The sequence below is a fragment of the Pelmatolapia mariae genome, linkage group LG6, assembly GCF_036321145.2.
Source record: "Pelmatolapia mariae isolate MD_Pm_ZW linkage group LG6, Pm_UMD_F_2, whole genome shotgun sequence".
Classification (NCBI taxonomy): Eukaryota; Metazoa; Chordata; class Actinopteri; order Cichliformes; family Cichlidae; genus Pelmatolapia; species Pelmatolapia mariae.
The window spans coordinates 25,216,580-25,235,582 of NC_086232.1; the positions used below are offsets into that span (position 1 = coordinate 25,216,580).

Below are 19,003 nucleotides of genomic sequence, written 5' to 3' on the forward strand. Positions count from 1 at the left end.
ACTGTCTTGTTGGTATATGCATGATTTCTATACATTTTACGTCAAATAAAAACTTTGGTTATAAGATTCAGATAATTATTTAATAAAAGCTAGACATTTTTAAATGAGAATAAGAAAGAAACATATTTCTTTGTGCCCCCCTTTCCCTGTTAATGCCCTACCTGGCCCCCTGACAAAACTTTGCTAGACCCCCCCCCTCATAGTTACCAGCTGTCAGCTACTTAGAAAAGGATCCTGGTGTTATTTGTCTCTCAGAAACAGTTCATAACTTCCCTTCAACTCATTCATGTCACCTAACAGGTAAACCTGTTTCTCCATCACCTGTTCAGCTCTGATGATTCAGTAAGGACATCTCCTGGTTTCATCTTCATGTTTCCCTCTCGCCACATATCCAAACCGATATCATGACCAGCAGCTTTTACAGCTGTGGCTCCAGCAAACATCAGCTGATACTAGAAATTAATATTAAATAAATTCTAACAACTGATCAAGCTAAAACATGTTGCTGTTATTTAGCGCGACATCCGCTGGTTTCCTGTTTCTGGTGCAAAGTGGGCGATAAACAAGCAAGAGAGAAAAGCCGATCAGCTGATCATTGATCAGTTTCATGACTGAAGTAGCAACAGGAGAGGGAGGGGGAGAGAATCAGAGAAGAAGAAACAGCTGTGTAGCGTAAAGACACAGAATAACTCCAGCTTTGTGTCTTTTTTCATTCTAGCTGAAGTACGGGACAAATCGCGTTTATTTTCAGCTCAATACGAAACGCGTAATATTTTCTCTGAATACGGGATGATTCCGTTTTTTACGGGACGGTTGGCAACTCTACTAACCTAACCTTATGAATAAAATAAAGTTCACTATCAGTAACATCATAGCACCCGCCCAGCTGTATAGAAACTCTGCCATGCTAGCTAGTACGCAGTACAAGTTATTGTAACTGACTGTAAAAAGTCAGCACAACGAAAATAAACTACACCTAAACTTGGTTTTTCTCTGACCCAGATAGACTGCAGGTCATAACTTCTTACCTGAAGTTCAGTTCACCTGACACTCGGACCAGCGGCCGCCTCGGGTCTCTCCTCCTCCTGCCCCCCCTTTCCCTCATCCACCCGCTGGCCTCTGTGGAAGCTCCGCCATAGCTACCACCAAACAACTGAGTTATTTTTACACATCGACCAGCATCTGGCCAATCCACCACCTTTCATTGTTTATACCGTTACAAAAAAAATAAATAAAATAATCGGCCCATAAAAATGAAAAATCACCCGGTATGCCCGATGGCCAGCCCAGATATGGTCGTGCCATCAGTTAACCCTTCGCGTGCCAGCTGTGGCAGGCGTGCCCAGGGTTGTCGACCTCTGCCTTATAGTGTGTAAAGTATGTTATACAGAAGAAAAGAATATATCGCGATATATATCGTTACTGCACATGCTTCAAATTATACCGTGATATGGATTTTAGGCTATATTGACCAGCCCTAACTGGCGTGGATAATCATTAAACATTACACATTAGGGAACATGAAAGGCTTGGTCAAACAAAAAAAACAAACCCCCCTCAAAATTAGGGCTCAAAATACAACCACATTCACTAAAAAAGGCAACAGTTGAAAACACATAAGGGAACATTAAGCTCATTTTGAGTTAATCCCATGATCGTGGTAGTACCTAGCAGCCCTAGCAGTAACTAGTTGGCCTTACTTGCATTGAGGAAAAGAGCATAAGGACTAAGGAATAAAGGAATAAAGGATAAATAGAATATATGTGTAGGGGAATCACACAGTTTATCATAAATTAACTTCATAAGTCAAGATTAGGGGTGTCTTCAGCATTGCAGTAGAGATGCTTGAAAATCCTAACACAATAGTTGTTATGCCAAAAAAGATGACTGGTGAAAAACTAGAAAAAAAAACCTGAACTGTTTTTGTTACTATTGTGTCAGGATGGTTTTTTGTGCTGTTCAACTGACTTGACTAAATAGGTGGATAGTTTCAGAAAATCTAATATCACAACAAGGACATTTTCCTTTATACATTGGGTCAAAAAGATGTGACATTAGTTTGGGAAAACAAACTTTGTTTTGTATGCTAGAATCACTAACATATCTCATTTCATATGACTGTAATGGCAAGGAATGCAAAAATGAGGCGTGTACCTGGGTATGGTTTTTATTAACTAATAGATTTTGAGAAGATAGAGGTTCAAAATCTGATGAAAGAGCCTTGACTGAAGTTGATTTTTCTCTAAAAGCATAACTTGATTTTGGGGAGGAAATTGTGTCGCGTTCATTTTCTGGGGACGAAGGGCTATTATCTGATAACAAATCCAGACTAAAATCAGATGAATGTGACTGAGAGGACACTGGTCTGATCTCATCAAACATAATTTCCAGACACAAATCAGAATCTTCCCAGTCTGAAAATGCTGATTCTGGTGTAACCGACCTTTGCCCTAACAATTCCGCATTACATTCATTATGGGGACATCTGAACTGAGGAACAGGTGAGTCCGGAGAGAGCGGCCTAAATTCACCTTCAGACTCCAACGATTCAGGAGACTGTGGCCTTAATTCCGCCACCCACTCGTCTAGAAGATAAAGGGTATGTTCTGTATCAGATGCTTCTGATGGCGAAGACGCAGAAGGCATAGTTCTCAAGTCACTAGTTTGGAAGTCAAATAAAGTGTCACATTTGTTGTCATGTGTAAAGCCTTGCACAACCTGTGCATAGGTCAAAGGTCTTGAAGCAGGCAGCAAAGGGGATGATTTTACAGTAAGAGCTGAGTGTTTAACTTCAACATTTGAAGAGTAGGAATCTGGTGAATCTGGTCTGTTGTCCTCAAACATTTGTGCAAGACAAGATTCTAAATCGTCATTATCGGACATTGTTGAAAGAGGTGACGTGGGCCTATTTTCAAAATATTGCAAGTAGTAGTTACAATGTTGACTGATTGTTGGACTTAACATCAGGGAAGAAGAATGAGGACATTGATGAACTGACACCACAGATTCTGGGGAGGATGCTCTAAAGTCTGCCAGCCAACTGTTCAAGAGTGAAAAGTCCAAACCAGGAGACACAAACTCTGGAGACAATGCTCTATTATCTGATAACAAATCCAGACTAAAATCAGATGAATGTGACTGAGAGGACACTGGTCTGATCTCATCAAACATAATTTCCAGACACAAATCAGAATCTTCCCAGTCTGAAAATGCTGATTCTGGTGTAACCGACCTTTGCCCTAACAATTCCGCATTACATTCATTATGGGGACATCTGAACTGAGGAACAGGTGAGTCCGGAGAGAGCGGCCTAAATTCACCTTCAGACTCCAACGATTCAGGAGACTGTGGCCTTAATTCCGCCACCCACTCGTCTAGAAGATAAAGGGTATGTTCTGTATCAGATGCTTCTGATGGCGAAGACGCAGAAGGCATAGTTCTCAAGTCACTACTTTGGAAGTCAAATAAAGTGTCACATTTGTTGTCATGTGTAAAGCCTTGCACAACCTGTGCATAGGTCAAAGGTCTTGAAGCAGGCAGCAAAGGGGATGATTTTACAGTAAGAGCTGAGTGTTTAACTTCAACATTTGAAGAGTAGGAATCTGGTGAATCTGGTCTGTTGTCCTCAAACATTTGTGCAAGACAAGATTCTAAATCGTCATTATCTGACATTGTTGAAAGAGGTGACGTGGGCCTATTTTCAAAATATTGCAAGTAGTAGTTACAATGTTGACTGATTGTTGGACTTAACATCATGGAAGAAGAATGAGGACATTGATGAACTGACACCACAGATTCTGGGGAGGATGCCCTAAAGTCTGCCAGCCAACTGTTCAAGAGTGAAAAGTCCAAACCAGGAGACACAAACTCTGGAGACAATGCTCTATTATCTGATAACAAATCCAGACTAAAATCAGATGAATGTGACTGAGAGGACACTGGTCTGATCTCATCAAACATAATTTCCAGACACAAATCAGAATCTTCCCAGTCTGAAAATGCTGATTCTGGTGTAACCGACCTTTGCCCTAACAATTCCGCATTACATTCATTATGGGGACATCTGAACTGAGGAACAGGTGAGTCCGGAGAGAGCGGCCTAAATTCACCTTCAGACTCCAACGATTCAGGAGACTGTGGCCTTAATTCCGCCACCCACTCGTCTAGAAGATAAAGGGTATGTTCTGTATCAGATGCTTCTGATGGCGAAGACGCAGAAGGCATAGTTCTCAAGTCACTAGTTTGGAAGTCAAATAAAGTGTCACATTTGTTGTCATGTGTAAAGCCTTGCGAAACCTGTGCATAGGTCAAAGGTCTTGAAGCAGGCAGCAAAGGGGATGATTTTACAGTAAGAGCTGAGTGTTTAACTTCAACATTTGAAGAGTAGGAATCTGGTGAATCTGGTCTGTTGTCCTCAAACATTTGTGCAAGACAAGATTCTAAATCGTCATTATCTGACATTGTTGAAAGAGGTGACGTGGGCCTATTTTCAAAATATTGCAAGTAGTAGTTACAATGTTGACTGATTGTTGGACTTAACATCATGGAAGAAGAATGAGGACATTGATGAACTGACACCACAGATTCTGGGGAGGATGCCCTAAAGTCTGCCAGCCAACTGTTCAAGAGTGAAAAGTCCAAACCAGGAGACACAAACTCTGGAGACAATGCTCTATTATCTGATAACAAATCCAGACTAAAATCAGATGAATGTGACTGAGAGGACACTGGTCTGATCTCATCAAACATAATTTCCAGACACAAATCAGAATCTTCCCAGTCTGAAAATGCTGATTCTGGTGTAACCGACCTTTGCCCTAACAATTCCGCATTACATTCATTATGGGGACATCTGAACTGAGGAACAGGTGAGTCCGGAGAGAGCGGCCTAAATTCACCTTCAGACTCCAACGATTCAGGAGACTGTGGCCTTAATTCCGCCACCCACTCGTCTAGAAGATAAAGGGTATGTTCTGTATCAGATGCTTCTGATGGCGAAGACGCAGAAGGCATAGTTCTCAAGTCACTACTTTGGAAGTCAAATAAAGTGTCACATTTGTTGTCATGTGTAAAGCCTTGCACAACCTGTGCATAGGTCAAAGGTCTTGAAGCAGGCAGCAAAGGGGATGATTTTACAGTAAGAGCTGAGTGTTTAACTTCAACATTTGAAGAGTAGGAATCTGGTGAATCTGGTCTGTTGTCCTCAAACATTTGTGCAAGACAAGATTCTAAATCGTCATTATCTGACATTGTTGAAAGAGGTGACGTGGGCCTATTTTCAAAATATTGCAAGTAGTAGTTACAATGTTGACTGATTGTTGGACTTAACATCAGGGAAGAAGAATGAGGACATTGATGAACTGACACCACAGATTCTGGGGAGGATGCTCTAAAGTCTGCCAGCCAACTGTTCAAGAGTGAAAAGTCCAAACCAGGAGACACAAACTCTGGAGACAATGCTCTATTATCTGATAACAAATCCAGACTAAAATCAGATGAATGTGACTGAGAGGACACTGGTCTGATCTCATCAAACATAATTTCCAGACACAAATCAGAATCTTCCCAGTCTGAAAATGCTGATTCTGGTGTAACCGACCTTTGCCCTAACAATTCCGCATTACATTCATTATGGGGACATCTGAACTGAGGAACAGGTGAGTCCGGAGAGAGCGGCCTAAATTCACCTTCAGACTCCAACGATTCAGGAGACTGTGGCCTTAATTCCGCCACCCACTCGTCTAGAAGATAAAGGGTATGTTCTGTATCAGATGCTTCTGATGGCGAAGACGCAGAAGGCATAGTTCTCAAGTCACTACTTTGGAAGTCAAATAAAGTGTCACATTTGTTGTCATGTGTAAAGCCTTGCAAAACCTGTGCATAGGTCAAAGGTCTTGAAGCAGGCAGCAAAGGGGATGATTTTACAGTAAGAGCTGAGTGTTTAACTTCAACATTTGAAGAGTAGGAATCTGGTGAATCTGGTCTGTTGTCCTCAAACATTTGTGCAAGACAAGATTCTAAATCGTCATTATCGGACATTGTTGAAAGAGGTGACGTGGGCCTATTTTCAGAATATTGCAAGTAGTAGTTACAATGTTGACTGATTGTTGGACTTAACATTAGGGAAGAAGAATGAGGACATTGATGAACTGACACCACAGATTCTGGGGAGGATGCCCTAAAGTCTGCCAGCCAACTGTTCAAGAGTGAAAAGTCCAAACCAGGAGACACAAACTCTGGAGACAATGCTCTATTATCTGATAACAAATCCAGACTAAAATCAGATGAATGTGACTGAGAGGACACTGGTCTGATCTCATCAAACATAATTTCCAGACACAAATCAGAATCTTCCCAGTCTGAAAATGCTGATTCTGGTGTAACCGACCTTTGCCCTAACAATTCCGCATTACATTCATTATGGGGACATCTGAACTGAGGAACAGGTGAGTCCGGAGAGAGCGGCCTAAATTCACCTTCAGACTCCAACGATTCAGGAGACTGTGGCCTTAATTCCGCCACCCACTCGTCTAGAAGATAAAGGGTATGTTCTGTATCAGATGCTTCTGATGGCGAAGACGCAGAAGGCATAGTTCTCAAGTCACTACTTTGGAAGTCAAATAAAGTGTCACATTTGTTGTCATGTGTAAAGCCTTGCACAACCTGTGCATAGGTCAAAGGTCTTGAAGCAGGCAGCAAAGGGGATGATTTTACAGTAAGAGCTGAGTGTTTAACTTCAACATTTGAAGAGTAGGAATCTGGTGAATCTGGTCTGTTGTCCTCAAACATTTGTGCAAGACAAGATTCTAAATCGTCATTATCTGACATTGTTGAAAGAGGTGACGTGGGCCTATTTTCAAAATATTGCAAGTAGTAGTTACAATGTTGACTGATTGTTGGACTTAACATCATGGAAGAAGAATGAGGACATTGATGAACTGGCACCACAGATTCTGGGGAGGATGCCCTAAAGTCTGCCAGCCAACTGTTCAAGAGTGAAAAGTCCAAACCAGGAGACACAAACTCTGGAGACAATGCTCTATTATCTGATAACAAATCCAGACTAAAATCAGATGAATGTGACTGAGAGGACACTGGTCTGATCTCATCAAACATAATTTCCAGACACAAATCAGAATCTTCCCAGTCTGAAAATGCTGATTCTGGTGTAACCGACCTTTGCCCTAACAATTCCGCATTACATTCATTATGGGGACATCTGAACTGAGGAACAGGTGAGTCCGGAGAGAGCGGCCTAAATTCACCTTCAGACTCCAACGATTCAGGAGACTGTGGCCTTAATTCCGCCACCCACTCGTCTAGAAGATAAAGGGTATGTTCTGTATCAGATGCTTCTGATGGCGAAGACGCAGAAGGCATAGTTCTCAAGTCACTAGTTTGGAAGTCAAATAAAGTGTCACATTTGTTGTCATGTGTAAAGCCTTGCGAAACCTGTGCATAGGTCAAAGGTCTTGAAGCAGGCAGCAAAGGGGATGATTTTACAGTAAGAGCTGAGTGTTTAATTTCAACATTTGAAGAGTAGGAATCTGGTGAATCTGGTCTGTTGTCCTCAAACATTTGTGCAAGACAAGATTCTAAATCGTCATTATCGGACATTGTTGAAAGAGCTGACGTGGGCCTATTTTCAAAATATTGCAAGTAGTAGTTACAATGTTGACTGATTGTTGGACTTAACATCATGGAAGAAGAATGAGGACATTGATGAACTGACACCACAGATTCTGGGGAGGATGCCCTAAAGTCTGCCAGCCAACTGTTCAAGAGTGAAAAGTCCAAACCAGGAGACACAAACTCTGGAGACAATGCTCTTTTATCTGATAACAAATCCGGACTAAAATCAGATGAATGTGACTGAGAGGACACTGGTCTGATCTCATCAAACATAATTTCCAGACACAAATCAGAATCTTCCCAGTCTGAAAATGCTGATTCTGGTGTAACCGACCTTTGCCCTAACAATTCCGCATTACATTCATTATGGGGACATCTGAACTGAGGAACAGGTGAGTCCGGAGAGAGCGGCCTAAATTCACCTTCAGACTCCAACGATTCAGGAGACTGTGGCCTTAATTCCGCCACCCACTCGTCTAGAAGATAAAGGGTATGTTCTGTATCAGATGCTTCTGATGGCGAAGACGCAGAAGGCATAGTTCTCAAGTCACTAGTTTGGAAGTCAAATAAAGTGTCACATTTGTTGTCATGTGTAAAGCCTTGCACAACCTGTGCATAGGTCAAAGGTCTTGAAGCAGGCAGCAAAGGGGATGATTTTACAGTAAGAGCTGAGTGTTTAACTTCAACATTTGAAGAGTAGGAATCTGGTGAATCTGGTCTGTTGTCCTCAAACATTTGTGCAAGACAAGATTCTAAATCGTCATTATCTGACATTGTTGAAAGAGGTGACGTGGGCCTATTTTCAAAATATTGCAAGTAGTAGTTACAATGTTGACTGATTGTTGGACTTAACATCAGGGAAGAAGAATGAGGACATTGATGAACTGACACCACAGATTCTGGGGAGGATGCTCTAAAGTCTGCCAGCCAACTGTTCAAGAGTGAAAAGTCCAAACCAGGAGACACAAACTCTGGAGACAATGCTCTATTATCTGATAACAAATCCAGACTAAAATCAGATGAATGTGACTGAGAGGACACTGGTCTGATCTCATCAAACATAATTTCCAGACACAAATCAGAATCTTCCCAGTCTGAAAATGCTGATTCTGGTGTAACCGACCTTTGCCCTAACAATTCCGCATTACATTCATTATGGGGACATCTGAACTGAGGAACAGGTGAGTCCGGAGAGAGCGGCCTAAATTCACCTTCAGACTCCAACGATTCAGGAGACTGTGGCCTTAATTCCGCCACCCACTCGTCTAGAAGATAAAGGGTATGTTCTGTATCAGATGCTTCTGATGGCGAAGACGCAGAAGGCATAGTTCTCAAGTCACTACTTTGGAAGTCAAATAAAGTGTCACATTTGTTGTCATGTGTAAAGCCTTGCAAAACCTGTGCATAGGTCAAAGGTCTTGAAGCAGGCAGCAAAGGGGATGATTTTACAGTAAGAGCTGAGTGTTTAACTTCAACATTTGAAGAGTAGGAATCTGGTGAATCTGGTCTGTTGTCCTCAAACATTTGTGCAAGACAAGATTCTAAATCGTCATTATCGGACATTGTTGAAAGAGGTGACGTGGGCCTATTTTCAAAATATTGCAAGTAGTAGTTACAATGTTGACTGATTGTTGGACTTAACATCATGGAAGAAGAATGAGGACATTGATGAACTGACACCACAGATTCTGGGGAGGATGCCCTAAAGTCTGCCAGCCAACTGTTCAAGAGTGAAAAGTCCAAACCAGGAGACACAAACTCTGGAGACAATGCTCTATTATCTGATAACAAATCCAGACTAAAATCAGATGAATGTGACTGAGAGGACACTGGTCTGATCTCATCAAACATAATTTCCAGACACAAATCAGAATCTTCCCAGTCTGAAAATGCTGATTCTGGTGTAACCGACCTTTGCCCTAACAATTCCGCATTACATTCATTATGGGGACATCTGAACTGAGGAACAGGTGAGTCCGGAGAGAGCGGCCTAAATTCACCTTCAGACTCCAACGATTCAGGAGACTGTGGCCTTAATTCCGCCACCCACTCGTCTAGAAGATAAAGGGTATGTTCTGTATCAGATGCTTCTGATGGCGAAGACGCAGAAGGCATAGTTCTCAAGTCACTACTTTGGAAGTCAAATAAAGTGTCACATTTGTTGTCATGTGTAAAGCCTTGCACAACCTGTGCATAGGTCAAAGGTCTTGAAGCAGGCAGCAAAGGGGATGATTTTACAGTAAGAGCTGAGTGTTTAACTTCAACATTTGAAGAGTAGGAATCTGGTGAATCTGGTCTGTTGTCCTCAAACATTTGTGCAAGACAAGATTCTAAATCGTCATTATCGGACATTGTTGAAAGAGGTGACGTGGGCCTATTTTCAGAATATTGCAAGTAGTAGTTACAATGTTGACTGATTGTTGGACTTAACATCAGGGAAGAAGAATGAGGACATTGATGAACTGACACCACAGATTCTGGGGAGGATGCTCTAAAGTCTGCCAGCCAACTGTTCAAGAGTGAAAAGTCCAAACCAGGAGACACAAACTCTGGAGACAATGCTCTATTATCTGATAACAAATCCAGACTAAAATCAGATGAATGTGACTGAGAGGACACTGGTCTGATCTCATCAAACATAATTTCCAGACACAAATCAGAATCTTCCCAGTCTGAAAATGCTGATTCTGGTGTAACCGACCTTTGCCCTAACAATTCCGCATTACATTCATTATGGGGACATCTGAACTGAGGAACAGGTGAGTCCGGAGAGAGCGGCCTAAATTCACCTTCAGACTCCAACGATTCAGGAGACTGTGGCCTTAATTCCGCCACCCACTCGTCTAGAAGATAAAGGGTATGTTCTGTATCAGATGCTTCTGATGGCGAAGACGCAGAAGGCATAGTTCTCAAGTCACTACTTTGGAAGTCAAATAAAGTGTCACATTTGTTGTCATGTGTAAAGCCTTGCACAACCTGTGCATAGGTCAAAGGTCTTGAAGCAGGCAGCAAAGGGGATGATTTTACAGTAAGAGCTGAGTGTTTAACTTCAACATTTGAAGAGTAGGAATCTGGTGAATCTGGTCTGTTGTCCTCAAACATTTGTGCAAGACAAGATTCTAAATCGTCATTATCGGACATTGTTGAAAGAGGTGACGTGGGCCTATTTTCAGAATATTGCAAGTAGTAGTTACAATGTTGACTGATTGTTGGACTTAACATCAGGGAAGAAGAATGAGGACATTGATGAACTGACACCACAGATTCTGGGGAGGATGCTCTAAAGTCTGCCAGCCAACTGTTCAAGAGTGAAAAGTCCAAACCAGGAGACACAAACTCTGGAGACAATGCTCTATTATCTGATAACAAATCCAGACTAAAATCAGATGAATGTGACTGAGAGGACACTGGTCTGATCTCATCAAACATAATTTCCAGACACAAATCAGAATCTTCCCAGTCTGAAAATGCTGATTCTGGTGTAACCGACCTTTGCCCTAACAATTCCGCATTACATTCATTATGGGGACATCTGAACTGAGGAACAGGTGAGTCCGGAGAGAGCGGCCTAAATTCACCTTCAGACTCCAACGATTCAGGAGACTGTGGCCTTAATTCCGCCACCCACTCGTCTAGAAGATAAAGGGTATGTTCTGTATCAGATGCTTCTGATGGCGAAGACGCAGAAGGCATAGTTCTCAAGTCACTACTTTGGAAGTCAAATAAAGTGTCACATTTGTTGTCATGTGTAAAGCCTTGCAAAACCTGTGCATAGGTCAAAGGTCTTGAAGCAGGCAGCAAAGGGGATGATTTTACAGTAAGAGCTGAGTGTTTAACTTCAACATTTGAAGAGTAGGAATCTGGTGAATCTGGTCTGTTGTCCTCAAACATTTGTGCAAGACAAGATTCTAAATCGTCATTATCGGACATTGTTGAAAGAGGTGACGTGGGCCTATTTTCAAAATATTGCAAGTAGTAGTTACAATGTTGACTGATTGTTGGACTTAACATCATGGAAGAAGAATGAGGACATTGATGAACTGACACCACAGATTCTGGGGAGGATGCCCTAAAGTCTGCCAGCCAACTGTTCAAGAGTGAAAAGTCCAAACCAGGAGACACAAACTCTGGAGACAATGCTCTATTATCTGATAACAAATCCAGACTAAAATCAGATGAATGTGACTGAGAGGACACTGGTCTGATCTCATCAAACATAATTTCCAGACACAAATCAGAATCTTCCCAGTCTGAAAATGCTGATTCTGGTGTAACCGACCTTTGCCCTAACAATTCCGCATTACATTCATTATGGGGACATCTGAACTGAGGAACAGGTGAGTCCGGAGAGAGCGGCCTAAATTCACCTTCAGACTCCAACGATTCAGGAGACTGTGGCCTTAATTCCGCCACCCACTCGTCTAGAAGATAAAGGGTATGTTCTGTATCAGATGCTTCTGATGGCGAAGACGCAGAAGGCATAGTTCTCAAGTCACTACTTTGGAAGTCAAATAAAGTGTCACATTTGTTGTCATGTGTAAAGCCTTGCACAACCTGTGCATAGGTCAAAGGTCTTGAAGCAGGCAGCAAAGGGGATGATTTTACAGTAAGAGCTGAGTGTTTAACTTCAACATTTGAAGAGTAGGAATCTGGTGAATCTGGTCTGTTGTCCTCAAACATTTGTGCAAGACAAGATTCTAAATCGTCATTATCGGACATTGTTGAAAGAGGTGACGTGGGCCTATTTTCAGAATATTGCAAGTAGTAGTTACAATGTTGACTGATTGTTGGACTTAACATCAGGGAAGAAGAATGAGGACATTGATGAACTGACACCACAGATTCTGGGGAGGATGCTCTAAAGTCTGCCAGCCAACTGTTCAAGAGTGAAAAGTCCAAACCAGGAGACACAAACTCTGGAGACAATGCTCTATTATCTGATAACAAATCCAGACTAAAATCAGATGAATGTGACTGAGAGGACACTGGTCTGATCTCATCAAACATAATTTCCAGACACAAATCAGAATCTTCCCAGTCTGAAAATGCTGATTCTGGTGTAACCGACCTTTGCCCTAACAATTCCGCATTACATTCATTATGGGGACATCTGAACTGAGGAACAGGTGAGTCCGGAGAGAGCGGCCTAAATTCACCTTCAGACTCCAACGATTCAGGAGACTGTGGCCTTAATTCCGCCACCCACTCGTCTAGAAGATAAAGGGTATGTTCTGTATCAGATGCTTCTGATGGCGAAGACGCAGAAGGCATAGTTCTCAAGTCACTACTTTGGAAGTCAAATAAAGTGTCACATTTGTTGTCATGTGTAAAGCCTTGCACAACCTGTGCATAGGTCAAAGGTCTTGAAGCAGGCAGCAAAGGGGATGATTTTACAGTAAGAGCTGAGTGTTTAACTTCAACATTTGAAGAGTAGGAATCTGGTGAATCTGGTCTGTTGTCCTCAAACATTTGTGCAAGACAAGATTCTAAATCGTCATTATCTGACATTGTTGAAAGAGGTGACGTGGGCCTATTTTCAGAATATTGCAAGTAGTAGTTACAATGTTGACTGATTGTTGGACTTAACATCAGGGAAGAAGAATGAGGACATTGATGAACTGACACCACAGATTCTGGGGAGGATGCCCTAAAGTCTGCCAGCCAACTGTTCAAGAGTGAAAAGTCCAAACCAGGAGACACAAACTCTGGAGACAATGCTCTATTATCTGATAACAAATCCAGACTAAAATCAGATGAATGTGACTGAGAGGACACTGGTCTGATCTCATCAAACATAATTTCCAGACACAAATCAGAATCTTCCCAGTCTGAAAATGCTGATTCTGGTGTAACCGACCTTTGCCCTAACAATTCCGCATTACATTCATTATGGGGACATCTGAACTGAGGAACAGGTGAGTCCGGAGAGAGCGGCCTAAATTCACCTTCAGACTCCAACGATTCAGGAGACTGTGGCCTTAATTCCGCCACCCACTCGTCTAGAAGATAAAGGGTATGTTCTGTATCAGATGCTTCTGATGGCGAAGACGCAGAAGGCATAGTTCTCAAGTCACTACTTTGGAAGTCAAATAAAGTGTCACATTTGTTGTCATGTGTAAAGCCTTGCAAAACCTGTGCATAGGTCAAAGGTCTTGAAGCAGGCAGCAAAGGGGATGATTTTACAGTAAGAGCTGAGTGTTTAACTTCAACATTTGAAGAGTAGGAATCTGGTGAATCTGGTCTGTTGTCCTCAAACATTTGTGCAAGACAAGATTCTAAATCGTCATTATCGGACATTGTTGAAAGAGGTGACGTGGGCCTATTTTCAGAATATTGCAAGTAGTAGTTACAATGTTGACTGATTGTTGGACTTAACATTAGGGAAGAAGAATGAGGACATTGATGAACTGACACCACAGATTCTGGGGAGGATGCCCTAAAGTCTGCCAGCCAACTGTTCAAGAGTGAAAAGTCCAAACCAGGAGACACAAACTCTGGAGACAATGCTCTATTATCTGATAACAAATCCAGACTAAAATCAGATGAATGTGACTGAGAGGACACTGGTCTGATCTCATCAAACATAATTTCCAGACACAAATCAGAATCTTCCCAGTCTGAAAATGCTGATTCTGGTGTAACCGACCTTTGCCCTAACAATTCCGCATTACATTCATTATGGGGACATCTGAACTGAGGAACAGGTGAGTCCGGAGAGAGCGGCCTAAATTCACCTTCAGACTCCAACGATTCAGGAGACTGTGGCCTTAATTCCGCCACCCACTCGTCTAGAAGATAAAGGGTATGTTCTGTATCAGATGCTTCTGATGGTGAAGACGCAGAAGGCATAGTTCTCAAGTCACTACTTTGGAAGTCAAATAAAGTGTCACATTTGTTGTCATGTGTAAAGCCTTGCACAACCTGTGCATAGGTCAAAGGTCTTGAAGCAGGCCCTAACAATTCTTCATTGTACTCATTATGGGGACATCTGAACTGAGGAACAGGTGAGTCAGGAGAGAGAGGACTAAATTCATCTTCACACTCCAATGATTCAGGAGATCTTGGCCGTAATCTTGGGCATGATTTTACATTAAAAGTTGAGCGTGTAAGTTCAATATCTGAAGAGTAGAAATCTTTTGAATTTTTTTTGTTATCCTCAACAACTTGTGTAGGTACTGTTCTCAAGTCACTGATAAGGGTTAACTCCTTTTCAGCTTGAGGGCATATGGTCCCCCAAATTTTTGTATCTTCAGGAAATACGTAATCCCTCTGTTTTCCTAGCGATGTATGTGAAATTTTCAAACATGGCCTTAGTGTTTCCTTCTCAGTTGTGAATAATGCATACTGACAGTGTTTGTTTACAGTTTCATTTAAGGATTTTTTTGTGTTAGAGAATTGAGTTATCGTTGGAAAGTCCAAAATGTATTTTGGTCTCTCCACTAAGTCAAATACAAGTGGTTGGTCTAAAGATATTTTTTGCAAGTTGTCACAAGTTTTAAGTTTTTGGTGTTGGTCTTTGGTAGGTGAGAAAGAGTTTCCTAATGATAATTCTTTCACCGAAGTCAAATTTATAGTCTCTTTCATTTCATTGTATTCTGGAGCCAATTTTGGCTTTGTTGTTAAATTTTCAACTGACTCCCTTGGTAATGAATTATTTTCTAAAGATTCTGCTTCCAGCTTTGAAAACCAGTAATCAAGGTAAGATTGACTCCTTTCCTCTCTTAATTTTTGGACTCCAGAAACTAGTGGCCTAAATTGTAATGACTCTTCTTCTTTAGTCGAACAGCCCGAGTCTTCAGTGTCAGTGATTTTGACTTCTACACATGTAAGAGTAGGTGAATCCATAATTAGTATTTCTCGTCCTTTCATGTGACATATCAATGAATCTGATGCATCTGTGGTTTTATCATCTCGCCATTTATTAAGATGAGATGAGTAATTCTTTATAGTATATTGCTTGACATCACATGCTTTATGCTGGTGCTGTGAAGCAGAAAAATGTGGTGGAAGATAAAGTGATGTGGCAGATTGCTGGGGGACAGACGGAGGGCAATCACAATCTACACAATCCTCCATCAAAGGGCTATTTTGACCTGTTTCCTTTACACTGAATTTATGGTAAGAAGTTGACACCAGGGATGGTGAGGATGGATTTTCTCCTGAATATTGTAAATAATAATCACAGTGTTGATTCATTAGCTGTGTGCGAATTGGCTGTGACAGCAATAGTTCAAGAAATGAAAAACTGCACTGAGAAGTTTGCGATTGTGGGGAAGATGGTCGGCAATCCCTATCTGTAGATAAATAGTCATGAATAGCTGCACACAAGTCAGGTGAAGATATTCCTTTGTGAACTGAAAGATCATATTCATTTTCTAATATCACAGGTGAGCATGTTCTGGATTCTTTCTTTAAATGTTCACCCTCATGTCTTGGACTACATTTAGAGATTAGATAGTCATTTGATACTGGTCTAGAGTGTGAAATTACAGGAACAAAAGCCTTTGACCCAAAAAGCGGTTTGTGGTCATAACTACATGACTCACAGGTGTTATATTCATTTTCAGTGAAGTTGTTTGTAACTTCTGGAGAACTACATCTCTCAGACATAACAGAGAGTGCATAAGTCTCATCAAATATACTTGAAAAGTCTGGAGGTAATACTCTTTCCCCACCCTGAGGAGAGTCAGGTGACATTGCTCTATAATCACTAACTGACATGACAGATTCAGGGGATGACAATCTAGGTACAGAATCATTTAACATCCATGCATCTGGAAGGAAGTGACCACTTTCATTAGCGGGAGAAAGGGAGCCACACTGCTCTTCAGATGCTAAAGAATCAGGGGTCAATCGGCTGCAGTCTATAAAAGTGGAAGGTAATGTGATACCACACTCAGGTGCTTGTAGTGTGAGATAAGTGACAGGCTGAAAATAGTGGAAAGACAAATTCTCTGGCTCAGTAATGCAGGACCTGTTTGCTTCTGCTACAACATTGTTACTGTTTGGAGTAGTAGAATAACAATTACAGAACATCTCAGTTGAGTCACAAGCCATACAATGAGGGCGACAGGTTGTCTGACTGCATGGCATCATTGTCTGTATGTCATTTTTAAATGGATTCACGTTGCTGGACTTAGCTGTTGCAATATTGAGTTCAGTTGCCTGCATATCAGCATTATCATCAATGAAGGGCAAGTTTTCCAGAATGACTTCCCTATATATATTGCACTTTGTTATTTCTTCTTTGCTTAACTTGAAGGCTTTGGTGTCCATGTCCACACCTGAAACCTGTGTGGTCTTGTCATGACTATAGAGTACTCTCTTGAACTGGGCTGTGATCTCACTAGAACTGGCTGGATCTCTACTGCAAAACAAGGGTGCACAACGTAATTCATTACAAAGCTTACTGACATCAGTTTCAATTTTGTCTGACTCTGACAGCCTCAGAGTAAAGTCTCTGACAGAAAAAGATGAGTCAGATGAGTGAATTTCACACGATTGACCTTGCTTGTCTTCATAACCACAGTGCTCTAGGCTTTGACCATCTTTGACTTGAGCTCCACCTTGGAAAGAGCTGATGAAATGAGCTTCCTGGTCTTTCACTTTGGGGTCATAAACCTGAGTTGCTTGGCTCCCAAATGCAGCTTCTTTTGAAGTGGGCTGCATACTTACTTGCTCATCTAAGTTGTCTTGACTTGATTCACGTGTAATTACATCCTCAGAGGTCCACAAGTTAGGATTCAACTCACTGCAGAACAAAAAGAAAGATAGGTCACAAAATCTGACTTTGATGATAAATGTGCGTCTCAGAGTCCTAATCTGACAAACTAAAAGGAAAACACACCCAAAGAACTGCACCCACTATATGACACAAAGAACAGCCTGAAGCTGGATAGGACACTGTTCTGTTTCCTGAGGACAACTTGGTGGGAAACATTAGGCTTGAGAAAAGGAGTGGTTTGATCTGACATTGTGTTGCACTGCCAGTGCATTTTGCAGAGTCAGGAATCTTTTCAAATGAATAACTTACTGCGGGATTTCAAGCTCCTCCAATAGGTCACCATGCATGCTCTCTGAATGGATCTGTCCAACAGGCTCTGCCCACGAAGGAATATCCAGTAGGGAAGCGACTGAGAGGTCCTCTTCTGAAACAGCTGGGGGTGGTCTGCGATCTGACTCCACTTTTCTCACGACTCTGGGGCTATCTGCATCCTCTTGGACTGAAGATAAGGCTACTGACACTAAAAACAACATATATATGTATATATATGAATGAACGTAAACACACAGGGAGCTTGGTGTAAGGTAGGGTTTTCAGTGTGCTAAGAAGTACAACTACCTTCACTGTGATCCAGTGTCTTCTCTATCTCTGCATAAGTTCTAGATGTTTGCTCTTGAACTGACTTGTTCATCTGGGTTTCAATAAGATGAACAATGTCCATGCGGTTGATCTTAGTCAGCCTCTTAATCAGACAGTCCTCTGTGGAAGAATCAATAATTTATTAATAGATGACTAGAAGACATTCATTTCTATTACTTAAAAACTGAAAATATAACATTTGTATTCAATCAGAGATTTGAATATGGGTCTACCAAATGCACAAATAATTTCATAAAGGCATATCTGGCAGGACAAAATGCTATGGACCTGTGGCGTGTTTGCCCTCACGTTCAACCCAGCGCTGCAGTAAAGCATGGCTCTGCTCTTGGAGGGAATTAGGATTCTCTGTTCTCACTAGCTGAATATCATCTTCACTGAATTCCAGTTCTCTTGCAAGTTCTTGAGAGGTGGAGAACAAATCAAATAACAAAAGAGTTGAATTATGTATAATATCATCTGTTCCTGATGATGAATAGTTGAGTTAAAGTTAAAATAACATTTGAAAAATGCAGTAAATACAGCCTCTACCTAAAATACAGCCTCTTCCTAAAGTACATTGCATATTTAAAATTTAAAATATAAAACTTAAAATTAATTGCATAATTTGACAGCTTACCAGTCCAGCTGAAGCCAAGAAGATCTGAAATGATAGCTAATGTCTCCTCTTTCCTGTCAGCATCTTCCTGCCAATCGACTAAAAAAAATGCCACCATAGCCAAACATTAAATGTTAACAACTCCTGAAGTGAAAATATACTGAGTAAAATTTTATTTTACATATTGAAGGTATATGTTATGTGAATGTGTACGTGTAAAATAATATTTCACGAGGATTCTATGCTATAGGCTGTAAAATAAATGTAGATCTGTAATAATGACGTAGATGATAACATAAAGGCTGAAATTTGATACGAATTAATGTTTTCTTACAAATGACTAGTCACGGTCAGCACATCATGCTTTTCAGTCATTAGTGTAAGTAATGTTA

General features: G+C 41.3%; 1 protein-coding gene across 5 annotated transcripts in view; it reads right to left on the reverse strand.

Annotated features, from left to right (window-relative positions):
• The window catches only part of ank2a (ankyrin 2a, neuronal), an 83,177-nt gene that overhangs the window by 11,870 nt on the left and 52,304 nt on the right, over positions 1–19,003 (reverse strand). For all 5 annotated transcript variants that reach the window (XM_063476344.1, XM_063476347.1, XM_063476345.1 and 2 more), the window contains 5 exons: positions 18,633–18,710; positions 18,284–18,415; positions 17,975–18,115; positions 17,666–17,876; positions 17,308–17,383 (listed from right to left, as the gene is read on the reverse strand). In XM_063476344.1, coding sequence (XP_063332414.1) covers positions 17,308–17,383; positions 17,666–17,876; positions 17,975–18,115; positions 18,284–18,415; positions 18,633–18,710 — 638 coding nt within the window. The remainder of the gene's footprint in view (positions 1–17,307; positions 17,384–17,665; positions 17,877–17,974; positions 18,116–18,283; positions 18,416–18,632; positions 18,711–19,003) is intronic.